The sequence below is a fragment of the Ambystoma mexicanum genome, chromosome 5q, assembly GCF_040938575.1.
Source record: "Ambystoma mexicanum isolate Mex_15411 chromosome 5q, UKY_AmexF1_1, whole genome shotgun sequence".
Taxonomy (NCBI): domain Eukaryota; kingdom Metazoa; phylum Chordata; class Amphibia; order Caudata; family Ambystomatidae; genus Ambystoma; species Ambystoma mexicanum.
Genome location: NC_090933.1, coordinates 803152757 through 803173523, shown reverse-complemented (window position 1 = coordinate 803173523; position 20767 = coordinate 803152757). Strand labels below are relative to the sequence as shown.

The following is a 20767-nucleotide window of genomic DNA, read 5'->3' as shown; positions in this document are numbered from 1 at the left end:
CGGTCTTGCATAAGGGAAGGTAAATTTAAGATGTCAAGTGAGGCCATGAACACCCAAGGATTCTCTGGGGCTGGGGGGTTGGTTCCCTTTACTGATAACATCTCCTTATCAATAGGGGATTATGACATGTCTGTCCCGCTCCTATATTCAAGGGAGTCGCCAGTAAACATACTTGGGAGAGACATAATGAGCAGGTTGAATATGACAATCTCCTTCACGGAGGACGGCATAATTTGTTCCACCCCTGGAATAAACATGCTCACTGCACGGCAAATTAGGCAAGCATACTGTGGGCAGACAGTGACTAGGGCTGAACCAGTAGATGGCAAACTGTTCCAGTACGGAACAGACATGGCATTCGCATGGATGCCAGGAATAGAAGGGAAGAACTGGAGGAGGCCAGCAGCCTATCTGTTCAGACCTGAAACACCAGCCAATGAACCAGAAGGAAAGGTGATTTCAGTGAGCATTGAGAGCATTATAGCGACTGCTGATTATATCGCAGTACATGCCCAAGACCGGGAAGGAAGAGCATGGAGGGCAGTGATAGCACTGGCTGAGGGATGCAGGCTCACCCAGGTATCCAATGAGGAGCTCTTTTCAGAAGAGAAGGAAGAGGGTGAAATGGTATTCATGATGAGTGTAGATATATGGCTAAGAGTGACATACAAGCAAGTGGCACAAAAAATTGCCATGGCACTCGAAGCACCCGCATCTACCCCAGTTCCCTTTTACGAGAAAGATATGGCAAAAGTTCCAACATCACTGTGGACCACTAGTCCCTATGACGTTGGTTGCATAAAGAGTATCGGGGGAGTAAGAATAAAACTAAAAAAGGGTGCAATACTCCCTAGAGTGAAGCAATACCCGCTATCAAAAGAGGCAGATGAGGGCATATACGAAACAATAACAACCCTAATAAATAACGGCATACTGGTACCATCAGAATCACCATGTAACACGGCGGTGTACCCAGTGCGCAAAGCTAAAGGAGGGTCTTGGCGTTTCATCCAGGACATCAGGCCCTTGAACAACATTGTAGAAGCAGAATACCCCATAGCAGCAAAACAGGCCACCATATTATGTGGAATTCCAGCAGAGGCCTCACGGTTTACAGTGATTGACCTCAAAAATGCCTTTTTCTCAATACTCCTGCATCCAGATTCACAAGACTTGACAAGCTTCACGTACAGAAACACAAAATGGAAACATACCAGGTTGCCACAAGGGTACTGCGAGTCACCCTCAATTTTTAACAGAGTAATACAGATGGACTTGGGAAACGTTGAATTGGAAAGTACGGTGCTGCAATATGTTGATGACATAATAATTTGCAGCACAAGCGAAAAAAAGGTGCAGGGAGGACTCATTGAAAATGCTGACAATATTGGCTGAAAAAGGTTACAAGGTAGACAAAGATAAATTACAGTACTGTCAGGAACAGGTATTATACATTGGTCAACTGATATCCCAACACGGAAGAAAGATTTCACAACAAAGAGCACAGGCTATATCAAACACGCCATTGCCACAAACAGTGAGGGAGCTGCAGCAGTTCCTGGGATTGTGCAACTACTGTAGAGCATGGGTTTTTGATTACAGCTCATACATAGGACCCCTACTTGAAGCATTGAGAGAAGCAAACAAAGGGGAGAAAAAATTGGGGTGTACAAGGGAAATGAGGGAAGCATTTGACGAGTTAAAAAACACGATATCAACTGCTCCAGTACTGGCCACCCCAGATTATGAACGACAGTTCCTTATCTTTTCACATTGCGACTCAGCAGTAATGAAAGCAGTGTTGGCTCAGAAAACAAGCATGGGATACAAGCCAATAGCGTTCTACAGCGGGCACTTGGACCCTGTTATGTTAGGTCATTTCCCTTGTGAACAAGGTCTTGCCGCAGCTGCCTTCGCAGTAGAAAAATCATCATCTATTACAATGGGGTGCCCAACCACACTATTTGTGGAGCATGCACTATTTGCAATATTGAACAAGCCTAAGTCGACACTAACCACGCAGAGGGCGTCAGGTTATGAGATCATCCTATCTAGACCAGACCTATCTATTGTTAGATGCAGCACAGTTAATCCTGCAAGGTTTATAGCAGAAGTTATTGAGGAAGGTGACTATGCTCACGACTCTACGCAGACTACTGAAATGTACTCATGTACTAGAAAAGTTGAAGAGGATGCGCTAAATGGAGGAGAGCTCTTGTTCATTGATGGGTCATCGACAATAGACCAGAGTGATGGGATAAGGAGAACTGGGGCAGCAGTTGTAAAAATGACAGAAGAATTGGTGTGTGTCCCGGTGAAATGTGTACAGTTACCACAGCATTATTCGGCCCAAGCAGCAGAATTGGTTGCACCTGATCTTAGCGTTGAAGGAAAGCTTTGAAAAAAGAGTTACTATATATTCTGATAGCGCATATGTCACGTCAACTGTCCACTCGGGGTTGACAAAATGGCAGAGAAGGGGGTTTAGGAGAGCTGACGGCACCCCAGTGCAACATGCTCTCTTGTTAGCTGAATTAATTGAAGTAATACATAATCCCCAAGAACTGGCATTGGTCAAATGTCCCGCACACACTAATGGATAAGATCATATCTCAAAAGGGAATGAAGCAGCAGACGCACATGCGAAGCATGCTGCGTATTTTGGTGAAATATGGAACCCCCCAGAGTCAGAGAGAGGGAGAGGGAGGGGGATAGCTAAACAGATGTTGATGAAAGAAGGGTACACCCATCTCCCAGCCACAGAGATAATGGAATTACAGGCGGCCGCACCAATGGCAGAAAAGGAACTATGGGTAAAAAGAGGATGTACAATGTCGCCAACTGACGCACTATGGCGTCAGGGTAACACTGGAAAGATGGTCATGCCATTGGCGCTATTGAACACCGCCCTGGGCCAGCTCCATCACCCAGCTCATACAGGGAAGGAAGTTATTGCAGCACGAATTAGGGAAGACTGGTTCTGCCCCGAGCTAAATTCTCATGTAACAAATTTTATCAGCAACTGCCTTACATGCCAACAGTTTACGGCCGGTCACACGCTGCAAGTGATAAAAGGTACTATACCCCGGCCAGAGGGACCCTTCCTACACATTCATATTGATTATGTTGATATGATCAATGTCAAGGAAATAGGTATATGATTGTAGTGGTATTCCCATTCTCCAGGTGGATTGAGGGAGGACCGTGCTCACATGCGGATGCTTTCAGAGCAGTCAAATTTCTAGTGAGGGAGGTTTTCCCCAGGTGGGGAGTGTGCGAAGTACTTCAGTCAGATAACGGCCCACACTTTGCTAATGAAATGTTTCAGCACATCACGTCCTTACTGAATATCAAGCATAAATTTGCGTGTGTATATCACCCGCAGGCCAACGGTGTATGTGAACGCCTGAACGGCCTATTGAAGGAGGAAATCGCAAAGATACAGCAAACAACAAAGAAGAGTTGGCTGTATTGTCTTCCGCTAGCTCTATTTGAGCTAAGGAATAGGCCAGGGTCTGACCACCACCTCACTCCTCACGAGGTGGTGGCCGGACGTCAAATGCGCCTTCCTCTAACGCCAACATCAAGAGCATTCACAGACTATGAAAGCACTGCAACTGTACTTGGTGACGAAATGTACCAATATGTGTCTTCGTTGATTACTAGTGTAGCGTTTGTATCTCAACAGCTCGAGCGCACGCGGGGCGGGTCTAAGAGTTACCAACAAGAAGACGCCGACAAAGAATTGGAAAAGGAAAGACTGTGCAAAATTGCTAAAGGTGACCACGTGCTACTCCGCAACTTCAATAGAAGGTGGAACAGCCCACGCTTCACTGGTCCCCACTTGGTAGAGGAGGTATCTACGAGAGCGGTGAAGTTGCAGGATAAGCGTGCTTGGAATCACCTACACGACGTGAAGATCTGCAAACTCCAGACCCGCCCTAGCGTTACCGACAGGGCCATTGGAAGAACAGTGACAGCATCACCTACGGAGAAGGAAACGTCTACCACAGCTGACGACCTTAGTGTCACTATACCCAATCACCCCCCAGAGTCCCCAGAGACAGGTACTGAAATAGACACTGGGCATTTGCACACCGCCCATCCCATGGTCACAAGATCGAAGAGTAAACAGACTTCCGCCAGTTGAGCCCCAAACCCCCTGCCCCCTACAGCCACCACCCAATTGAAGGACATTGTTTTGCGCACATACACATGTAAACACTTCTATGTTTTCTTTTTTCTTTCTCGCACATGCAGGTACCGTGTGTAATTGTATTGTTAAGAAAATAGGTAACTAACAGCGTACATTGCCCAGGAGTAGATGCTACCCACAGACGATAACTACCCTGAAGCCCTATCACACCAATTTGTATATCACATAAGAAGGCCAAAGTACCTAAAAAGAAGGAGGGTACGTGTTTACTACACCGCATTTATTTTGGCCATAGAACAATCAATGCCCCATCTTCACCAGCACTTACCTGCTCTAAGAGATAGATCGCTTAGATTGGCGTGGGAGCAGCTCTTCGCCGGGGCACTGAACGACTACCTGATAGGGAGGGCTTGATAACGACAACTAACCATAATAACAAGCGTATTGAGAATTTTCAGGCGGGCAACTTTAGCGTTGTAAGAATAAGCTGCCGGACTGCAGCAAGGTAAGAGCAAATGCCGGTGAGACTAGCTTTTGTAATAAAAATGATAGGGGTTTTGGTCATCACTGGTCTATTGGCTGCCTCTGTATGGCAGAAAAGTTATGCTATCAATATTATGGCTGCACCCAAACCTAACGTACCCCCACCCACGGCTGCAACAGGTGTTACGTCAGGTGGTACTAGCAACCCTCCGCATAAGGGAGGCAGAGTTAAAAGCAGCACATACTCAGATAATAAAGGTATTGATAATTACATAACAGACTCAGCACATGTCTCGAACAACATGTGGTACCAGCACATGACCCAAATAGCTAAGCAGACAACAGAAGACAGCTGTTATGTCTGCTCATTGATCCCATACGCTATGAGCGCTTCTCGAACATTCGTCGCCACAGAAATAGAAGAGAAGACGGCACGATGTATAATATATCTGGCACTATTCCAAACGAGAGGGCGATTTCAAGGAACGGTGGTGAGACGGGTGTGGAAAACACGAGACACATATCCATACGAAAACAACTTCCTCAAGTCATATTTGAGTTACCACAAGAGCAGTTTGCATGCTGAAGCGTTCAGATACATGACAAGTGGTCCTGAAAAGGGAAAAACGAAGAAAGTAACACTACAATACCTACCATGTGACTGGTACGCCACTGAAGTTCCTGGTACACAAGGCTTTTGGGAAAGACCACTGGTAACAATAACAGGGAAGGTATACATGAACAATAAATGGGACATAGGAGTGGTTGGCAGCAACATGGTAACAAGAGAAAATATTACCACCATAGATGAACACAATGACAGATGTTGGACGATATGGGGCAAGTATGTACCCATGCTAACATGGATGGAGAAGGATGAAGACCCAATGAGCATACTGCCGCTGACTGCGCCCAAGCTATGCTACCAACACAAAGGAGATGTGGAAGTGGGATACAACACCAACTGTGCAAGCGTGTTAGAGTTACCAGAGGGGGGAGCAGGAACAGCAGTGTTAATGGACCACTACTGGGCCTGCGGAAATAAGGCATATCACACCCTGCCCCCGCTGTGGAATGGTATATGCACAATGGTACACATTAATGTACCATCACTAGTGGTGCCCCAAAAACATGTGAACATGGCGAACTTCCCCAAAATGGATGAAGGAAACAAGAGGAAGAAGAGATCGGTACAATCACAGAGGGGGTCGGACAACGACAACAACAACAATAATGTCCTGAACAGGAAAAAGAGACAAGGAGAACCTCTGACAGGAAACTACCTGTGGGGAAGGTCGGAAACGGCACTCACTTCAATTCCACCAGAACACAGATTATTCAGCAGAGCCGCAATGTTCTTCTCGTCAATAATACACCCTGGACTACAAGCTTATGCAAACGCTAAATGGCTCCAGATAACCCGATGGGAGCTGATGATGACAATTAATTCAACAGTAAACGGATTTAACGCAATAAAAGAGGAACTACGAGCGGTGAGGATGGTAGCACTACAGAACAGATATGTATTGGATCTCCTTACAGCGATGGAGGGAGGAGTTTGCGCAAAGATAGGACAATCATGCTGCACATTTATTCCTGCTAACGATGCCGACAATGGTACGCTCACTGAAGCAGTATCACAACTGGCCCAGATGCACTCCAAAATGATGGAAGAAAGTAAAGGAGGGAAGAAGTATGATAGCTGGTTTTCGTTGTTATGGTCATGGATGCCATCATGGCTGTCGGACGGGCTGAAGATTATAGTTGGATGTATAATACTGGCTGGGGCTGCATTGATTATAATAAGGTTCTGGAAAGCCCGGAAGGCACGCACTACAGATGAAATGATCGAAATGGTTGGTATGCACCCCTTGATGCCAACTGATGATGACCAGCACACAGACACAATAATAAAGGAAAGAGAGAAACTGCACAAACAGATCATCACCAACCACCTGGACCCGCCATCCGTAAAGCTCGAAAACCCAAGAAACCCAAGAAGCTACATCGGGAAATGGGTATACTGCACACCGGGAGGAAGTTGTGTATATATGTATTGGTCATTTGAGGACCATGTCAACAACTATGGACACCTGGGAGGAGTAACTAAAATATGGAGGGTAAGAGGAGATAAGGAAAAGGATATGTTTGTGGTTGACAAGTCGACCAGAGGGGGGACTGAAGTGGGAGAATGGGAGAAAAGACTCCCCCCAATCTCCTCGCGCTCCTGGCCTAGAGGATCGCGACCCAGACACCAGCCACGAGATGAATTTGCCTATCTACCAGACGACCAAATACCCTGGTACAGGAACATACGGATGTGCCCGCCAGCCTGCCCTGCTCAAGCCGACACCTGCGGCATGGATGAACTCGACTAAGCCCTTCAACAGTAAGGAAATACATCGTTAGAGATACCATGACGACCTAGCCAACTGTCAAGACCATCCATGCAAACATGCACACTGGACACCCCCACACCAATCCACACGAAGAACATACTCAGTGCTATGACGTAGGTGACGGACACAGCCACTGACGCGCATCTTTATTATTTTTCACATAGGTTTTCCGAAATGCAGGAACGCAAGACGCACAAAGCACTCATCTAAACGCTTGCTGATGCTTCTCCTGACCCTTGCACTGTGATGAAAATACAACGAAGACATGATACCGCCTATGAAGCAATGTGATACCGCAACTTAAGTGCCGTGCGTTAAACATCCCCGCCTATGCACTAGGCCCAAGTAGGCCGCAAGCAAGAGCCTCCATGAACATTGGACAAGCAAGAGTACAATTGCTGACCCTGCAGAATGAGCCCAGCGAGAACTGACACCCAATTCAGCGATGTTGCAACTCGCATGTTACCAGCCGACGCCAAGGTCACACCTGCAAGCAAAGCCAGACACGCAGTGAAAGATACAACTTTAAATGTGCAGAATTCTGCCTCAGCCACGGTCTCTCCTCACGTGACCAAGCCAAACCTGACAAGGTGCCAGACCCACGAGGGAGAAGTCGCCTGGGTCCCACGTCTGAGACACAGGCTGCAACAATGAAATGACCCAATGGACACCTACAGTGATGGGAATGGTCTGCTCTCAGGCATATGAGCAGATCCACGTATTATTTGCACGAACACATAGTTGCATATTGTTGCAAATGACAGGTACACCGCGAGCTGGGAACAACGATGGTCCCAGGCTGGGGGGCTCGCGAGTGGACCAATCAGAACATGGGGCACTCACCACTGACGCCACTAACATTAGCCAATCATTAGGGGTCTTCGTGTAACAATTTTCAAGTAACTAATAGAAGGGAAAACCCAAGTATACCACCTGACTGACCCTTAACCACTAACACCGTTCTCTATACGTATGCTATACTAACCCTACCACTTGAGGAACCTATCCAGAGTGGCAATAGGTTTTTTGCTAACTTTCCCAGGTGACGCAAGTAGCGCGTCATACTGAGGCAAAAAGGGGCCTGCGAGCCCCATGAATTTCGAGAGTCTGGACGGACGCGTACGATCCTAGACCCATCCCTGCCGTTATTCAATAAACAGCAGAACCACCTTGCTTCTTGTGTGTGTCTCATACTCATTTTTGGGATACGTGGGAGGAGTTGGGGCCTCCCAGCCCAGAGGTCCACGGAAGGCCCAGCCGACCCCGGGAGAAACCCCCCGACAACAGCTAGCTGAGTGCTTACCCCTGATATCTGTGTGCAGCATGCTGTGGCAGGTTTGAATCCTGGCAGTGCCAACTCAGCCTTTCATTTTTCCGAGGTCAATAAAATAAGTACCACTTTGTGGGATAATAATGTCTTCTGTTATTGGAGCGCTCTGAGACCTATGGGTGTGTAGTGCTATAAAAGAAATAAATTATTATTATTTGAGGAGGTGGCCTAGTAAGTTTAGTTGCACTTCATTGGTAACAGCAACAAGACTAGTTTGCAAATGGATGGTTTTCTGTACTGGTGAACACAGTATGGAAGTTTGACCATAGCAATGCCAGTAGTTATGATTTATTTTAAAACTTTCATCCATTGCTTTTTGCTTCTAGTTTGTTTTCCCTGAGAGAAGGAATGCTCAGGCGTAGCGCAAGTCTCCATAAGTACTAGGGATCCAAGCTGCTCCTCACTAATGAGGTCCAACCATGCCAATAATATCCCCTTCTGTAATAGCAGATGGGCTAATGAACAGTGATATGAAAGGTTGACAACAGCAAAGCCTGCGTTTATAAATAATCCAAACCCTTTCTGCCATCACTTTTTAGTGCCATTTGAGATCTAGTAGTCTCATAAAAAAGGCAGGGAAAGGAAGACTATCGGGATATTTTTTAGATGATATGTTTGTTTTTTTTTTTTTTAAATAATTGTATTGCGCACCAGACCCGTGGGTATCAGGCCGCATAGCATACGACAACTTTCAGCTTAGTTACACAATGAGAAAATACAATACAATGCATATGATTCATACAGGTCAAACAATATACGTCAAGCAAAGATATATAGTTATGCATACATATATAATCGGAACAATTGTCAAATGGCAAGTCGTGATCCTGCCAGATATTTATTTTAAAAATGAATGCAAAGAAGGCAGAACATTTATCATGCTTCTCTTTTAAGGGAGACACATGCTTTCTCACACAATAAATACATTCAATGGCTGCAAGGAAAGGAACATGAGTATCCCTTGCTGCAGACCCCTTAAATGTTCTTGTTGATCAACTAGAATGGGGTGAAACCTGGATAAGGCATACGGCTTCACGCCACTCTCCTCTGCCTTCAGATGCCAGAAAGCCTAGGCCTTGTGGGGCAAAGCTGCACCAACCAGCTTGGACTTTGAGTAGCTTAAAGTCTGCCTCTTCTAAGAGGCTCAATCCCAAAAGTGGTCATCTGAAGGAACATGAATCCACATGTTACTGCTTTCTCTATCATGCTGGCATTTGATGAATGTCTCTTGCTAGCACCCGTGGGAGAGCAGTCAACTAATTATGAGTTCAGAAACATGGTCCAAAAGCAGCAATGACGGTATCCGGTCATTGCATCGAATAGAAAGCATCCACAGACCATGCTATTGAAAAAAATGCATCGAAAAACCCCCCATCAAATGCATTTTTCTGAATGATAAAGGGTTTAGTTTAGTAAAAAAGTGCTTTAATGGTTTGAAAAGGGGGGATAGGGAGGAACCCCCCCATAAAAATATGCATTCTATGTTTTTTTGAGATGCTTTTTTGTCAATGGTATGGTTGTCGATCCTTTGGCTGTCGATGCAATCACTAGGAACCGCAATGAACGCTCACAACCCAAGTTGATCTCTGGCACCGCTACCCTGTGTCGAAAGGGAAATAATATTAGACCCTCTAGATCGTGTGTATATATATATATATATATATATATTTTGGCCTATACCGAGCCGCTCTGCGAGGAAATCCGCGTTGCAAGGTCCTGACCTTAGATCAGTATTAGCCGCCATTTTAGGTTCATCGTCCATTTTAGTTTCTCTCTCTGAAGTCACCCTGTGTTCTAAGATGGTGGACAGTGTCGTTTTGCATGTAACATGGCCGTCTTCGTCATGGTACCTCTGAGTACACATTAATGTGTAAACTGCCTGCAGGCCAAATGTAAGGGTCATGTACTGAGAACTTGTCCTTCGTTGACCTGTGTATAGAGGATTACCTGTACCAACGAAACTAATCCATGAACATATATCGTGCACAATACTGTTTAAGCATCTAAAGTGAACACTTCTTTAACTATATTGTATAAATGTGTACGAATGCTCAATATGAAATCCAAAGACACACTGTTGCTATTGTAACTTTTTGGTGAATGTATTAAGGATAACCCCTAAATGTATAGATGGATAAATTAGGAACGAACTCGGCACGAACCCTAGATCCGAGATTCATTAACTACAAGTGGGTTGGACATCATGTTTTGGAGTGTATAAAAGGTGCGACTATTCTGATGTACAGCTCCACTCACTGAAGACACCGAACAGGGCTGGAAATCGCTGTGTTGTACTGAGGGCTTGATAGCTATCTGTTGCTTTGTCCTTTGAAACTGTTCAGTTGTAGAATAAAGATCTGTGTATCTTTTGAACCCGTGTTTGGTGTATTTCCTTTTGGGTACTCAGCCTCGATATCTTCTTTTTGCTTTCACACCTGGACATCAAATGATGTATTGGGCAACTGCCACTGACGACCCACCATTGCGCTGCAACCCCTGCTCCCTGAATCCACTCGTGCTCCCACCCTAAGCACTTCCATTACTCAACTTAAATCCTTCAGTCCCTCACCTGTCATCTGCCCATCTTGATGGTTCCACAGAAAGAGTAAAGGGACTCAGTCTGGAGCTTCCTTTACTATTTACTTTTTTAGACCTATTTGTTTCTAGCTTGTTTTAAGTCACACATTGTAGGTCTGCCACCTATTTCCCTTAAAATAATAGCGATAGGCAATCCAGACATTTACAGGGCTGCTAAAAGTGCTAATCCGCCTAGTTCCTTGCAGATCCTGCTAACAGCCCTGGATCCATGCAAGGCCCTCACTGCGCCCAGTAGCACCATTTTGCAGTCTGCTCCGCACAGGAAGGCTGGAGCCTAACATCCTCCTGCGCCCAACTGCCTCCAGAGAAGTAAGCCGAACCAGCCTGCTGTCTTACTACACATGCCTGATTAGGTATGTGCTTATCGGCAGAACCGCTGTACATATCCAGGCTCCACAACCCTGCACACGTTCCTACTGCAGTGCCTGAACCTGCCTGTTTGTTACAACGTTGCCGCCGTGTGCACCAGGAAATGGCTGCCGCACTGTTGTAGCAGGCATCCTGTTGCTAAGCAACCTTATCATACCAGCTGATTCGCCGCCGACGTAGATTTTGCCAGCAAAGCCCCACCGGAAGGTGGGAGCCAGCCTTCCCCCGCAGGGCCTCCTCAAAGGGCCTGTCTGTGCCCAGTAACACCATTTTACAGTCTGCTCCGCACAGGAAGGCTGGAGCCTCACTCCCACCCTCCTGCGCCCAAATGCTTCCAGAAAAGTAAGCCGATCCAGCCTGCCATCTTACTACACATGCCTGATTGGGTATGTGCTTATCGGCAGAACTGCTCTACATATCCAGGCTCCACAAACCTGCACACGTTCCTACTGCAGTGCCTGAACCTGCCTGTTTGTTACAACGTTGCCACAGTGCGCACCAGGAAATGGCCGCCGCACTGTTGTAGCAGGCATCCTGTTGCTAAGCAACCTTATCATACCAGCTGATTCGTCGGCGACGTAGATTTTGCCAGCAAAGCCCCACCGGAAGGTGGGAGCCAGCCTTCCCCCGCAGGGCCTCCTCAAAGGGCCTGTCTGCGCCCAGTAACACCATTTTACAGTCTGCTCCGCACAGGAAGGCTGGAGCCTCACTCCCACCCTCCTGCGCCCAAATGCTTCCAGAAAAGTAAGCCGATCCAGCCTGCCATCTTATTACACATGCCTGATTGGGTATGTGCTTATCGGCAGAACTGCTCTACATATCCAGGCTCCACAAACCTGCACACGTTCCTACTGCAGTGCCTGAACCTGCCTGTTTGTTACGACGTTGCCGCCGTGTGCACCAGGAAATGGCCGCCGCACTGTTATAGCAGGCATCCTGTTGCTAAGCAACCTTATCATGCCAGCTGATTCGTCGCCGACGTAGATTTTGCCAGCCGAGCCCCACCGGAAGGTGGGAGCCAGCCTTCCCCCGCAGGGCCTCCTCAAAAGGCCTTTCTGTGCCCAGTAACACCATTTTACAGTCTGCTCTGCACAGGAAGGCTGGAGCCTCACTCCCACCCTCCTGCGCCCAACTGCTTCTAGAGAAGAAAGCCGATCCAGCCTGCCATCTTACTACACATGCCTGATTGGGTATGTGCTTATCGGCAGAACCGCTCTACATATCCAGGCTCCGCAACCCTGCACACGGTCCTACTGCAGTGCCTGAACCTGCCTGTTTGTTAAAACTATCCCACCGCGTGCACCAGGAAATGGCCACCACACTGTTGTAGCAAGCGTCCTGTTGCTATGCAACCTTATCCTGCCAGCTGATTTGTTGCCGACGCAGATTTTGCCAGCCCAGCCCCACCAGAAGGCGAGAGCCAGCCTTCCCCCGAAGGGCCAGTCTGTGTCTGTCCGTGACGTTGCCTGGTCAGTTCAGCTGACCCCCTGCCCCTCTGGCACCATTGTAAGTACACTCTCATATTCTATCCCTGCTCTTTTATTCCGAGTACCGCAGCTCACTAGCTGTGCATTTATACAATCCTCACCTGCTGATATCTAACTAACACTGATGCACGCGCCCAGCAATCTCGACGGCACCATATATCCATAAGAAGTGCCACGAGTAACGGTACCAAGTTGCATAATCCACAAACTATGACTATGCCACGCACTTAGCAGTTATCACCTCGTCTCTTCCCATCACATGGGCATATGTATTAGCTGAACTACGCAGTATGATATTACGCCTCTTAACCTTTTCCATGCTAAAAATGTTGAGCCATTGCACTCATCACTGTTATCTATTTACCGTATGACCCCGCCCACCATTGGCTACATCATATGTTTTTTTAACGGTTGCATCTTACCCTTGCATATTACGATTTGGTGAATACTGAATCCAGTTTACCCTGCCACACTATGTTGATGATCAACTGCATTTAGCCTTGCCACCTCACTGTATTCTGTTCTATATTTTGTAGTTAGTTTAGCTTTACTATATATTACTACTGTCAATATGCTCCGTCTGAACTGACTGCCATAGTAATAACCTATCCCCCACAGTGTATCCGACTACACCATTGTAGGTTGATATTACCACGCAGACTACACCTGACTATTAGCTGTGCTGATCTACTATGTTACTGTTGGTCCAGCCCTCTTCATTGCTTTCGGACTAGCGTACTGGGCTGTTTAGAACCAGTCCAGGCCCATTGATTGTACTCCTTCGTGACTATCGGATTAGCCTGTTGCTTAGAACTAGCCGAGGCCCATTCCACTGACTGTATACCCAGCCTATCCTATTGCTCAGAACCTGCCCAAACCTACTGATTATACTGCCATGTGAACATTGTACTAGCCTATCCTGCTTTCAAGAACCAGCCTAGGTCCTTTGATTGTACTGCCTCTATGTATATCGAACTAGCCCACCCGGTTGTCTAGAACCTACCCAGGTCCATTCCACTGAGTGTATCTGCCCATACTAACGTCAGACTAACCTAACCTAACCGACAACCTCGACCAAACTCATTAGCTGGACCTCTCCAACCTAACCAGTTGCCCTAACTAGCCTACCACTGTCACCACTGCTGCCAGCATCATTTATGAATACTAGAAATACGCTGCTGAACCACTTGTTATTGATTTCTCTCTGTATCCACACAATCATGTATCAAACAAAGTTCTCACCCTGTCCCCTACCAGAAAGAAATAACAGGTTCCGAGCCAGATTACCCCGTCTTTACAAGCCTAGAACTAATAGCAACATAAATCTAAGTCATTCTCACGTCAATCACAATACAACTTCCCCAGGTCATGTATTGACTTCCAGATTAGATCAGGAGGGTTTACGTAAAGAATTGAACCCTGCCCACCTCCCTCCCCTGTATTCTCACATTAGAACTAATCAAGTGAGATCGAGTCCCAACGGACCCCAAGTGCCTAAAAATATGACCACTATCTCCGGAGCTCTTATCAATGCAAGATATCTTGTGGCACATGCCACTGAAATAGCAGATCTCCTATCATCTGATAACACTGACATCCTAGCAGTTACTGAATCATGGCTACATGACGTAGCAGCGCCTGCCCTCATGTTAGCCTTACCAAACAATTATCAGATACTTAAAGTGGACAGACATAATGCCAGAGGGGGTGGCTTAGCTATCATAGCTAAACTAATCTTGCCATTAGACTTCTACCCCCACCACCATTCAAGTCCTGCGAAATACTCATGGCCAAAATACCAATATCTTGCAACTGCATGCTAGCTATCTAACTGATATACAGACCTCAAGGACATATCGGCACCTTTGAGGAGGACCTATCTAGTCTGTTAGCCAACAACACTAAAGACTCCTCACAGATACTAATATTAGGCGATTTCAATTTGGGATTCAATGACCCTCAGGACAAACACGCTCAGACAATTGCACCTATTCTTTCTGATCATGGGCTCGCCCAAAACTTCCTCACCCCAACCCATGTCAAAGGCAGAACCCTTGACTGGGTAGCGGACTTCAACTGCACCACCTCCATTACCAAAATAACCCTGCCACCTTGGTCTGACCACCACCTAATCAAATTTTCCTTAGTAATAGACAAACACATTTCCAAAGTTATAGTGATGTCACCACCCCTCCCTACCAGATGCAAAAATAAAATCACATTAGAGAAACTACTCCCTCATCTCCTCCCATCCCTCAACTCCCTGCCTAGTAAGTCTGATCCCAACCTCCTAGTGGAGGTCTTCAACAACACCATGACCACAGCCCTTGACATCATTGCGCCTTCTAAACTTTGCAAATGTAAACGGAAAGCGCACCTCAATGCCTGGTTTACGCCCCAATTTAAAGAACTAAGACTCCAAAAAAGAAAATTACAATCCATTTGGCGACATACCCCCTTGGATGAAAACAAACTACAACTAAATAAATTCGCCAACAAGTAAAAAAAAAAATAATACGTACTTAAAAAAACCTCTTCAATGAAAGAATATCCAAGGCCAGCTCCAACACTAAAGAGCTCTTTGTGATCCTCTGTGAATTGGAATCCCCCATTGCCCCTCTTGACAATGAACCTAAAGACAAACAATGCTGCACCAGCATTCAGAATCCACTGATCAGTAAAATAACATCACTCCAAACTAAAATTGCAACAAAAAAGCCTCCTTGCTACCCACTGAGACATACACCACCACCCTCACAGAAGTTACCAGTACCTCAATACCATTCAGATTCACTAAAATTTCTATCCAAGGAACCGAGAAAATCATCCTATCACTCAAACCATCGAATTGTCAGGGAGACAACTGCCCTGCACAAATAATTAAAGATGCTGCGAGAGACCAAGCGCCTTTCATTTCAAAATTAATTAATGCATCCTTCAGGAGCAACACCATCCCAAACAACTTAAAAGAGTCCTGGCTCCTGCACCTGCTTAAAAAACAAACCCTTGACCCATCCATCCCCACAAATTACAGTCCCATCACCACAGTACCTTTCCTGCTTAAAATAATTGACTGAGTAGCGTACCTGCGAATTCAGAACTATCTTGAAGCAAACCACCTACTAGGCTCTCGCCAATCCGGATTCAGGCCCCATCATGGCACGGAAACGGCATTAATTGACCTAAAAACACAAATTGATGAGTTTAAGGACAAAGGCAAAACGACCATGCCACTCCTCCTCGACTTGTCAGCGGCCTTCGACTTGGTGGACCACGCCGTCTTGTGTAAGCACCTGGCGTCGGCAGCCCACTTCTCGAGTGATGCAGTAGCCTGTGTCCAGTCCTTCCTAGAAAACAGGACGATGCAAGTCTTCTCCCCCACGGCATCAGCTGACCCGATTCAGACCTCCTGCGCCATCCCACAAGGATCATGTGTCTCGCCCACATTGTATAACATATTTACCAAGCCCCTTTTTGATAAATTGGACAGACTGGGTGTCACCTACACGAACTATGCGGATGAGAGCCAGATCCTCATTCCCTTTTCAGGCAATTAGGATATGGCATTGGTAAAAAAAAAATCCTCCTCATTCAGGCATGGATGGCAACCCATGGCCTCTGCTTGAATGACAATAAAACTGAGATCCCGATTCTCGGCTCTGACGATAACCTAAAAAAAAACTAAGCCCCAACTATGCCACATTCAATATAGATGGCAATACAATCATAGTAGTGCCTGAGGTAAAAACACTAGGTTTCCACATCTATTCCACCTTAACCTTAAGAAAACAGGGTAATTCCATGGCATCGTCTACCGCCTACACTTGCAAACCCATCAGGGCCTGTAGACCGTTTCTAACTAAACCTAGTTGCATCACCCTTGCCAATACCTTAATATTGTCAAAACTGGATTACTGCAACGCCCTGTACTAGGAGCTAACAAACATATGCTCGACAAAATACAAATTCTACAAAATAATGCCCTCAGAGCAGCCCTCAACATACCTAATCGAGAGCATATATCCAACATTAGAAGAGATCACCATTGACTAAAAATAAGCGATAGGATCCTTCTCAAAATAGTTTCACTCACTTTCAAATGTCTGAACAACGCTGCACCCCCATACCTCACAGAGAGAATGGCTAGGAGAATCTCGACCCATCCCTCCAGAGCAGTCTATTCCCACTGCCTATAGATACCAAATCATGAGGAACAGTTTCCCGGTAAAAGCAGCACGAGCTTGGAACGCATTACCTTTAGCCCTCAGAACTGACCAGTCATACCTTAGTTTCAGACGCAATACACTAAACTGCTGCGCTCCAACGACAGATGATCCCCTGGATTTGTACACCATATATTCTAGGTACTCATCTTATGCGACCTACTGTATCATTTCAATTTACCCTGCTCATTTTGAATGCTCATTTTGACTGTATTCACTGTATTACTTTGTGCACTGTAACAAAGCTCTAAGTAAGCTACCTACAGTATCATCTCAATGCACCCTGCTTGCTTTGACTGCTCATTTTGACTGTATTCACTGTATTACTTTGTGTTCTGTAACTAAGCTTTAAGTATTCTTGTATCTGCTGCGCCCAATTACCTAAGGGTTCGGTGCACATTACCAAATAAATAAACACACAAACAAACTGTGCTCGGGACATTCAGACTTGGGTTGGTGGGATGTACTGCATTTGTCTGCCTCCGAACCCCAAAAATAATGCTACAATTATATGAAGCACAAGGGCACTTTATAAAACTAGGGGCATTGGACAATTTGCTCTCTTTCTTACAACACGTTTGTCAGCCACCCCAAGACTATGATATCAATAAACACATAATTTAATGTTATACAATGCTCCAGAAAAACATAATTAATAAAATACACGTTTAGTTGACCACTTTTTTATCTCGTTCCCCACATGTGGCCTTACTTTTTATATCGAATGGTTTGATTTTAATTTGAAAGCATGGTTGTAAGCAGTGTAATCTTATTTGTCTGAAACTTGCAAAGCAAAACAATCATGGACATCTATACCGTAGGCACTTAGTATTCATTGCCTTCTTTTAATCAAACTCTTCTGGAATGAGGGCCTATTTTAGATAGAACGCAATTGTTTTGATAAAAAAGAAATCACAGAAAAATGCAAATAAAGGAAAGGCTAGAGATGTAATATATTTATATACAGAAGGTGGACCTTTAAAATAGTTCACTGCTAGACTCCAACAAAGAGCATATAACAAGTACTTCTGAATATACTATGACAATCACATAATCACTACGATGTGCAATGCTCGTTACACATCGATGTGTTTATTTGCGTTATTCATACATCTGTTGACAAAGACATAGAACGTTCACTACGCTACTTTCACTTTATTTTATAGTGCATGGCACGTGGCACCGTGGCAACACGCTCATCTTGGAAGCAAGACGATGCACAGCAACACATGTTCAAATCCCGGCTCCATGCTTAGGTCCCTCTTCGGTATTAAGTACGTTATACATAACCTATTATACAATTATGCGAGAACAAACATGTATAGATTGTATTTCATAGAAATCACACTGCTTTATATTATCTATTTCAATTTTCTAAACCCATTTTATGACTGTGTATTTCTTTTCAATGACAATGTTGAGAGTTGTGTTTCCATGTATGCTTTCAGCAGATGCTAGACCTAGCACTTGGCTCTTCTACAAGAGCGCTGTGAATAATACACAGTTAATATTGCTTGATTTTATGAACATCTCCTGGGAGACAGCAGCAAAATTAATATATTCAACTGAGAAATAATAGCAATCCTGGTCTCAGAAGTTTTGTTTCCCGTGCACGTGTGTATGTGTGTACGCGCGTGCTCTCTGTTAATGCAAACAACTCTTTGCTGTCAACAAAGCAAACCAACAACTCAATCAGATCAAGTACAGATAGGCCACACGTGAAGAGGTAGAGGCGCTTGTCAATTTCACACGTTAGCGGCATTGGGGAATGGCTCATCCTGTTCTTCAGCTTCACACACTGCGTGCCCCTCGACTGCACAAGAGTAAGAAATCCAGAGGGAGCTCATCATACCAGGCAGACAGAGGATATCCCCCTGGTCAGGAAGGCACGTCCATACACTTTGAACAAGACTTCGATTATTTCAATCAGACAATTTAAGGGTACGCCACACATGGGATTTTCACACTCTATTCAAGCCTCCTTCTCCTGGTTTTCGACAAAACATTTATCAGCAATGTACATTGGGAACCCTATTTCAGAAGATAATGGTAAAAGGGCTTTTTTTTACTTGGGATCTAAGGTCAGGGGGAGAACCAGAAATCTTGCCAAAGTCCACACACCATTATGCATTCTAAAACCAACGATTAGCCAAGATAAACAGGCCAGCAAAAAGAACTCAAACCAAAAATGTCAGCGTCTTACCAAGCGGTTGTCCAGCAATGATCCTGGCATTTTCCCCTGCTACAGCTGCTCTGGCATGCCGCTCACTTATGTACTGCACAAATGCGTATCCCTTGTGCACCGAACAGCCCACGATCTTCCCATATTTCGCAAAGATTGCCTCGATGTCCGTTTTCTTGACAATGGCTGTGTTGAGGTTCCCAATGAAGACCCTGGAGTTGATGGACCTGGGGTCGTTCTTATTGGTGACGTTGCTTGTCTGTGTTTTGCCAGTCATCGTGGTCTCCGTTTGTTTAGCTGGAAATGAATCAAATAGTCACATGATTTTCTGTGTTCACAGCACGTTTTCCAGCTCACTTAGCTGCTTTCTAAAGGTCACAGTCAAACGATAAACTATATTTGGTAGCAGTAACACATCTAAACTGGATACGCAGACTGGACCTGCTCTGATTCCGTAGATTGTAATTTATCCAAACATAGGTCGCTTGCCTGGTGGAAACACATTACTAGTATTTTACCAGCAGGCTCATGCATTGCTAACACATGGGATATATTGAATATTTTTTCAAATATTTTGAAAGTATCAAACATGCTGTTTCTGTGACGTATGATTAGACAATAACAAATCTAGGAAAGAGGACAGGAATACAAAACTCTCAAATACCACAACAGGGCAAGTGGAAGGAATGGTTTGATTATTTGTGAAAACAGAGAATGGGTAGAATGCTGAATTCCTCTGAGAACAGCAGACCCATCTCTTAATCAGCTTAATCAGCTAAAGACATTCCCTTCCAAGCCCCCTTGACTATGTGGTGCTGTGGTTGCTGTGATTTGAAACCAGCAACATGTAAGTCCTGTTTCTCCGTGCATGTAGCTCCATACCTGTTTATCTCGTAATATTTGCAGTGATCCTAAACCACAATTAGGCATCAGAATACTGCTCTATTGTGCATGTGTCCTCTATATTCCTGCATCATCTGCTCGTTTGGCTATATTGAACTCCCCTTACCCCGGGGACTTGGATGTTCTGTTTTGTATTATATTCTCACTTGGCTGTATTGCACTTCCCCTTACCCCCGGGACTGTTCTTGGATATTCTGTTTTGTATTATATTCTCACTTGGCTGTGTTGAACTCCCCTTACCCCGGGGACTGTTCTTGGATGTTCTGTTTTGTATTATATTCTCACTTGGCTGTATTGCACTTCCCCTTACCCCGGGACTGTTTACCCCCGGGACTGTTCTTGGATGTTCTGTTTTGTATTATATTCTCACTTGGCTGTGTTGCACTTCCCCTTACCCCCGGGACTGTTCTTGGATGTTCTGTTTTGTATTATATTCTCACTTGGCTGTGTTGCACTTCCCCTTACCCCCGGGACTGTTCTTGGATGTTCTGTTTTGTATTATATTCTCACTTGGCTGTGTTGCACTTTCCCTTACCCCCGGGACTGTTCTTGGATGTTCTGTTTTGTATTATATTCTCACTTGGCTGTGTTGCACTTCCCCTTACCCCCGGGACTGTTCTTGGATGTTCTGTTTTGT

General features: G+C 45.3%; 1 protein-coding gene across 5 annotated transcripts in view; it reads right to left on the bottom strand.

The window, feature by feature from the left end:
* The window catches only part of RALYL (RALY RNA binding protein like), a 2307036-nt gene that overhangs the window by 1014029 nt on the left and 1272240 nt on the right, over positions 1–20767 (bottom strand). For all 5 annotated transcript variants that reach the window (XM_069621283.1, XM_069621281.1, XM_069621285.1 and 2 more), the window contains one exon: positions 19249–19524. In XM_069621283.1, coding sequence (XP_069477384.1) covers positions 19249–19524 — 276 coding nt within the window. The remainder of the gene's footprint in view (positions 1–19248; positions 19525–20767) is intronic.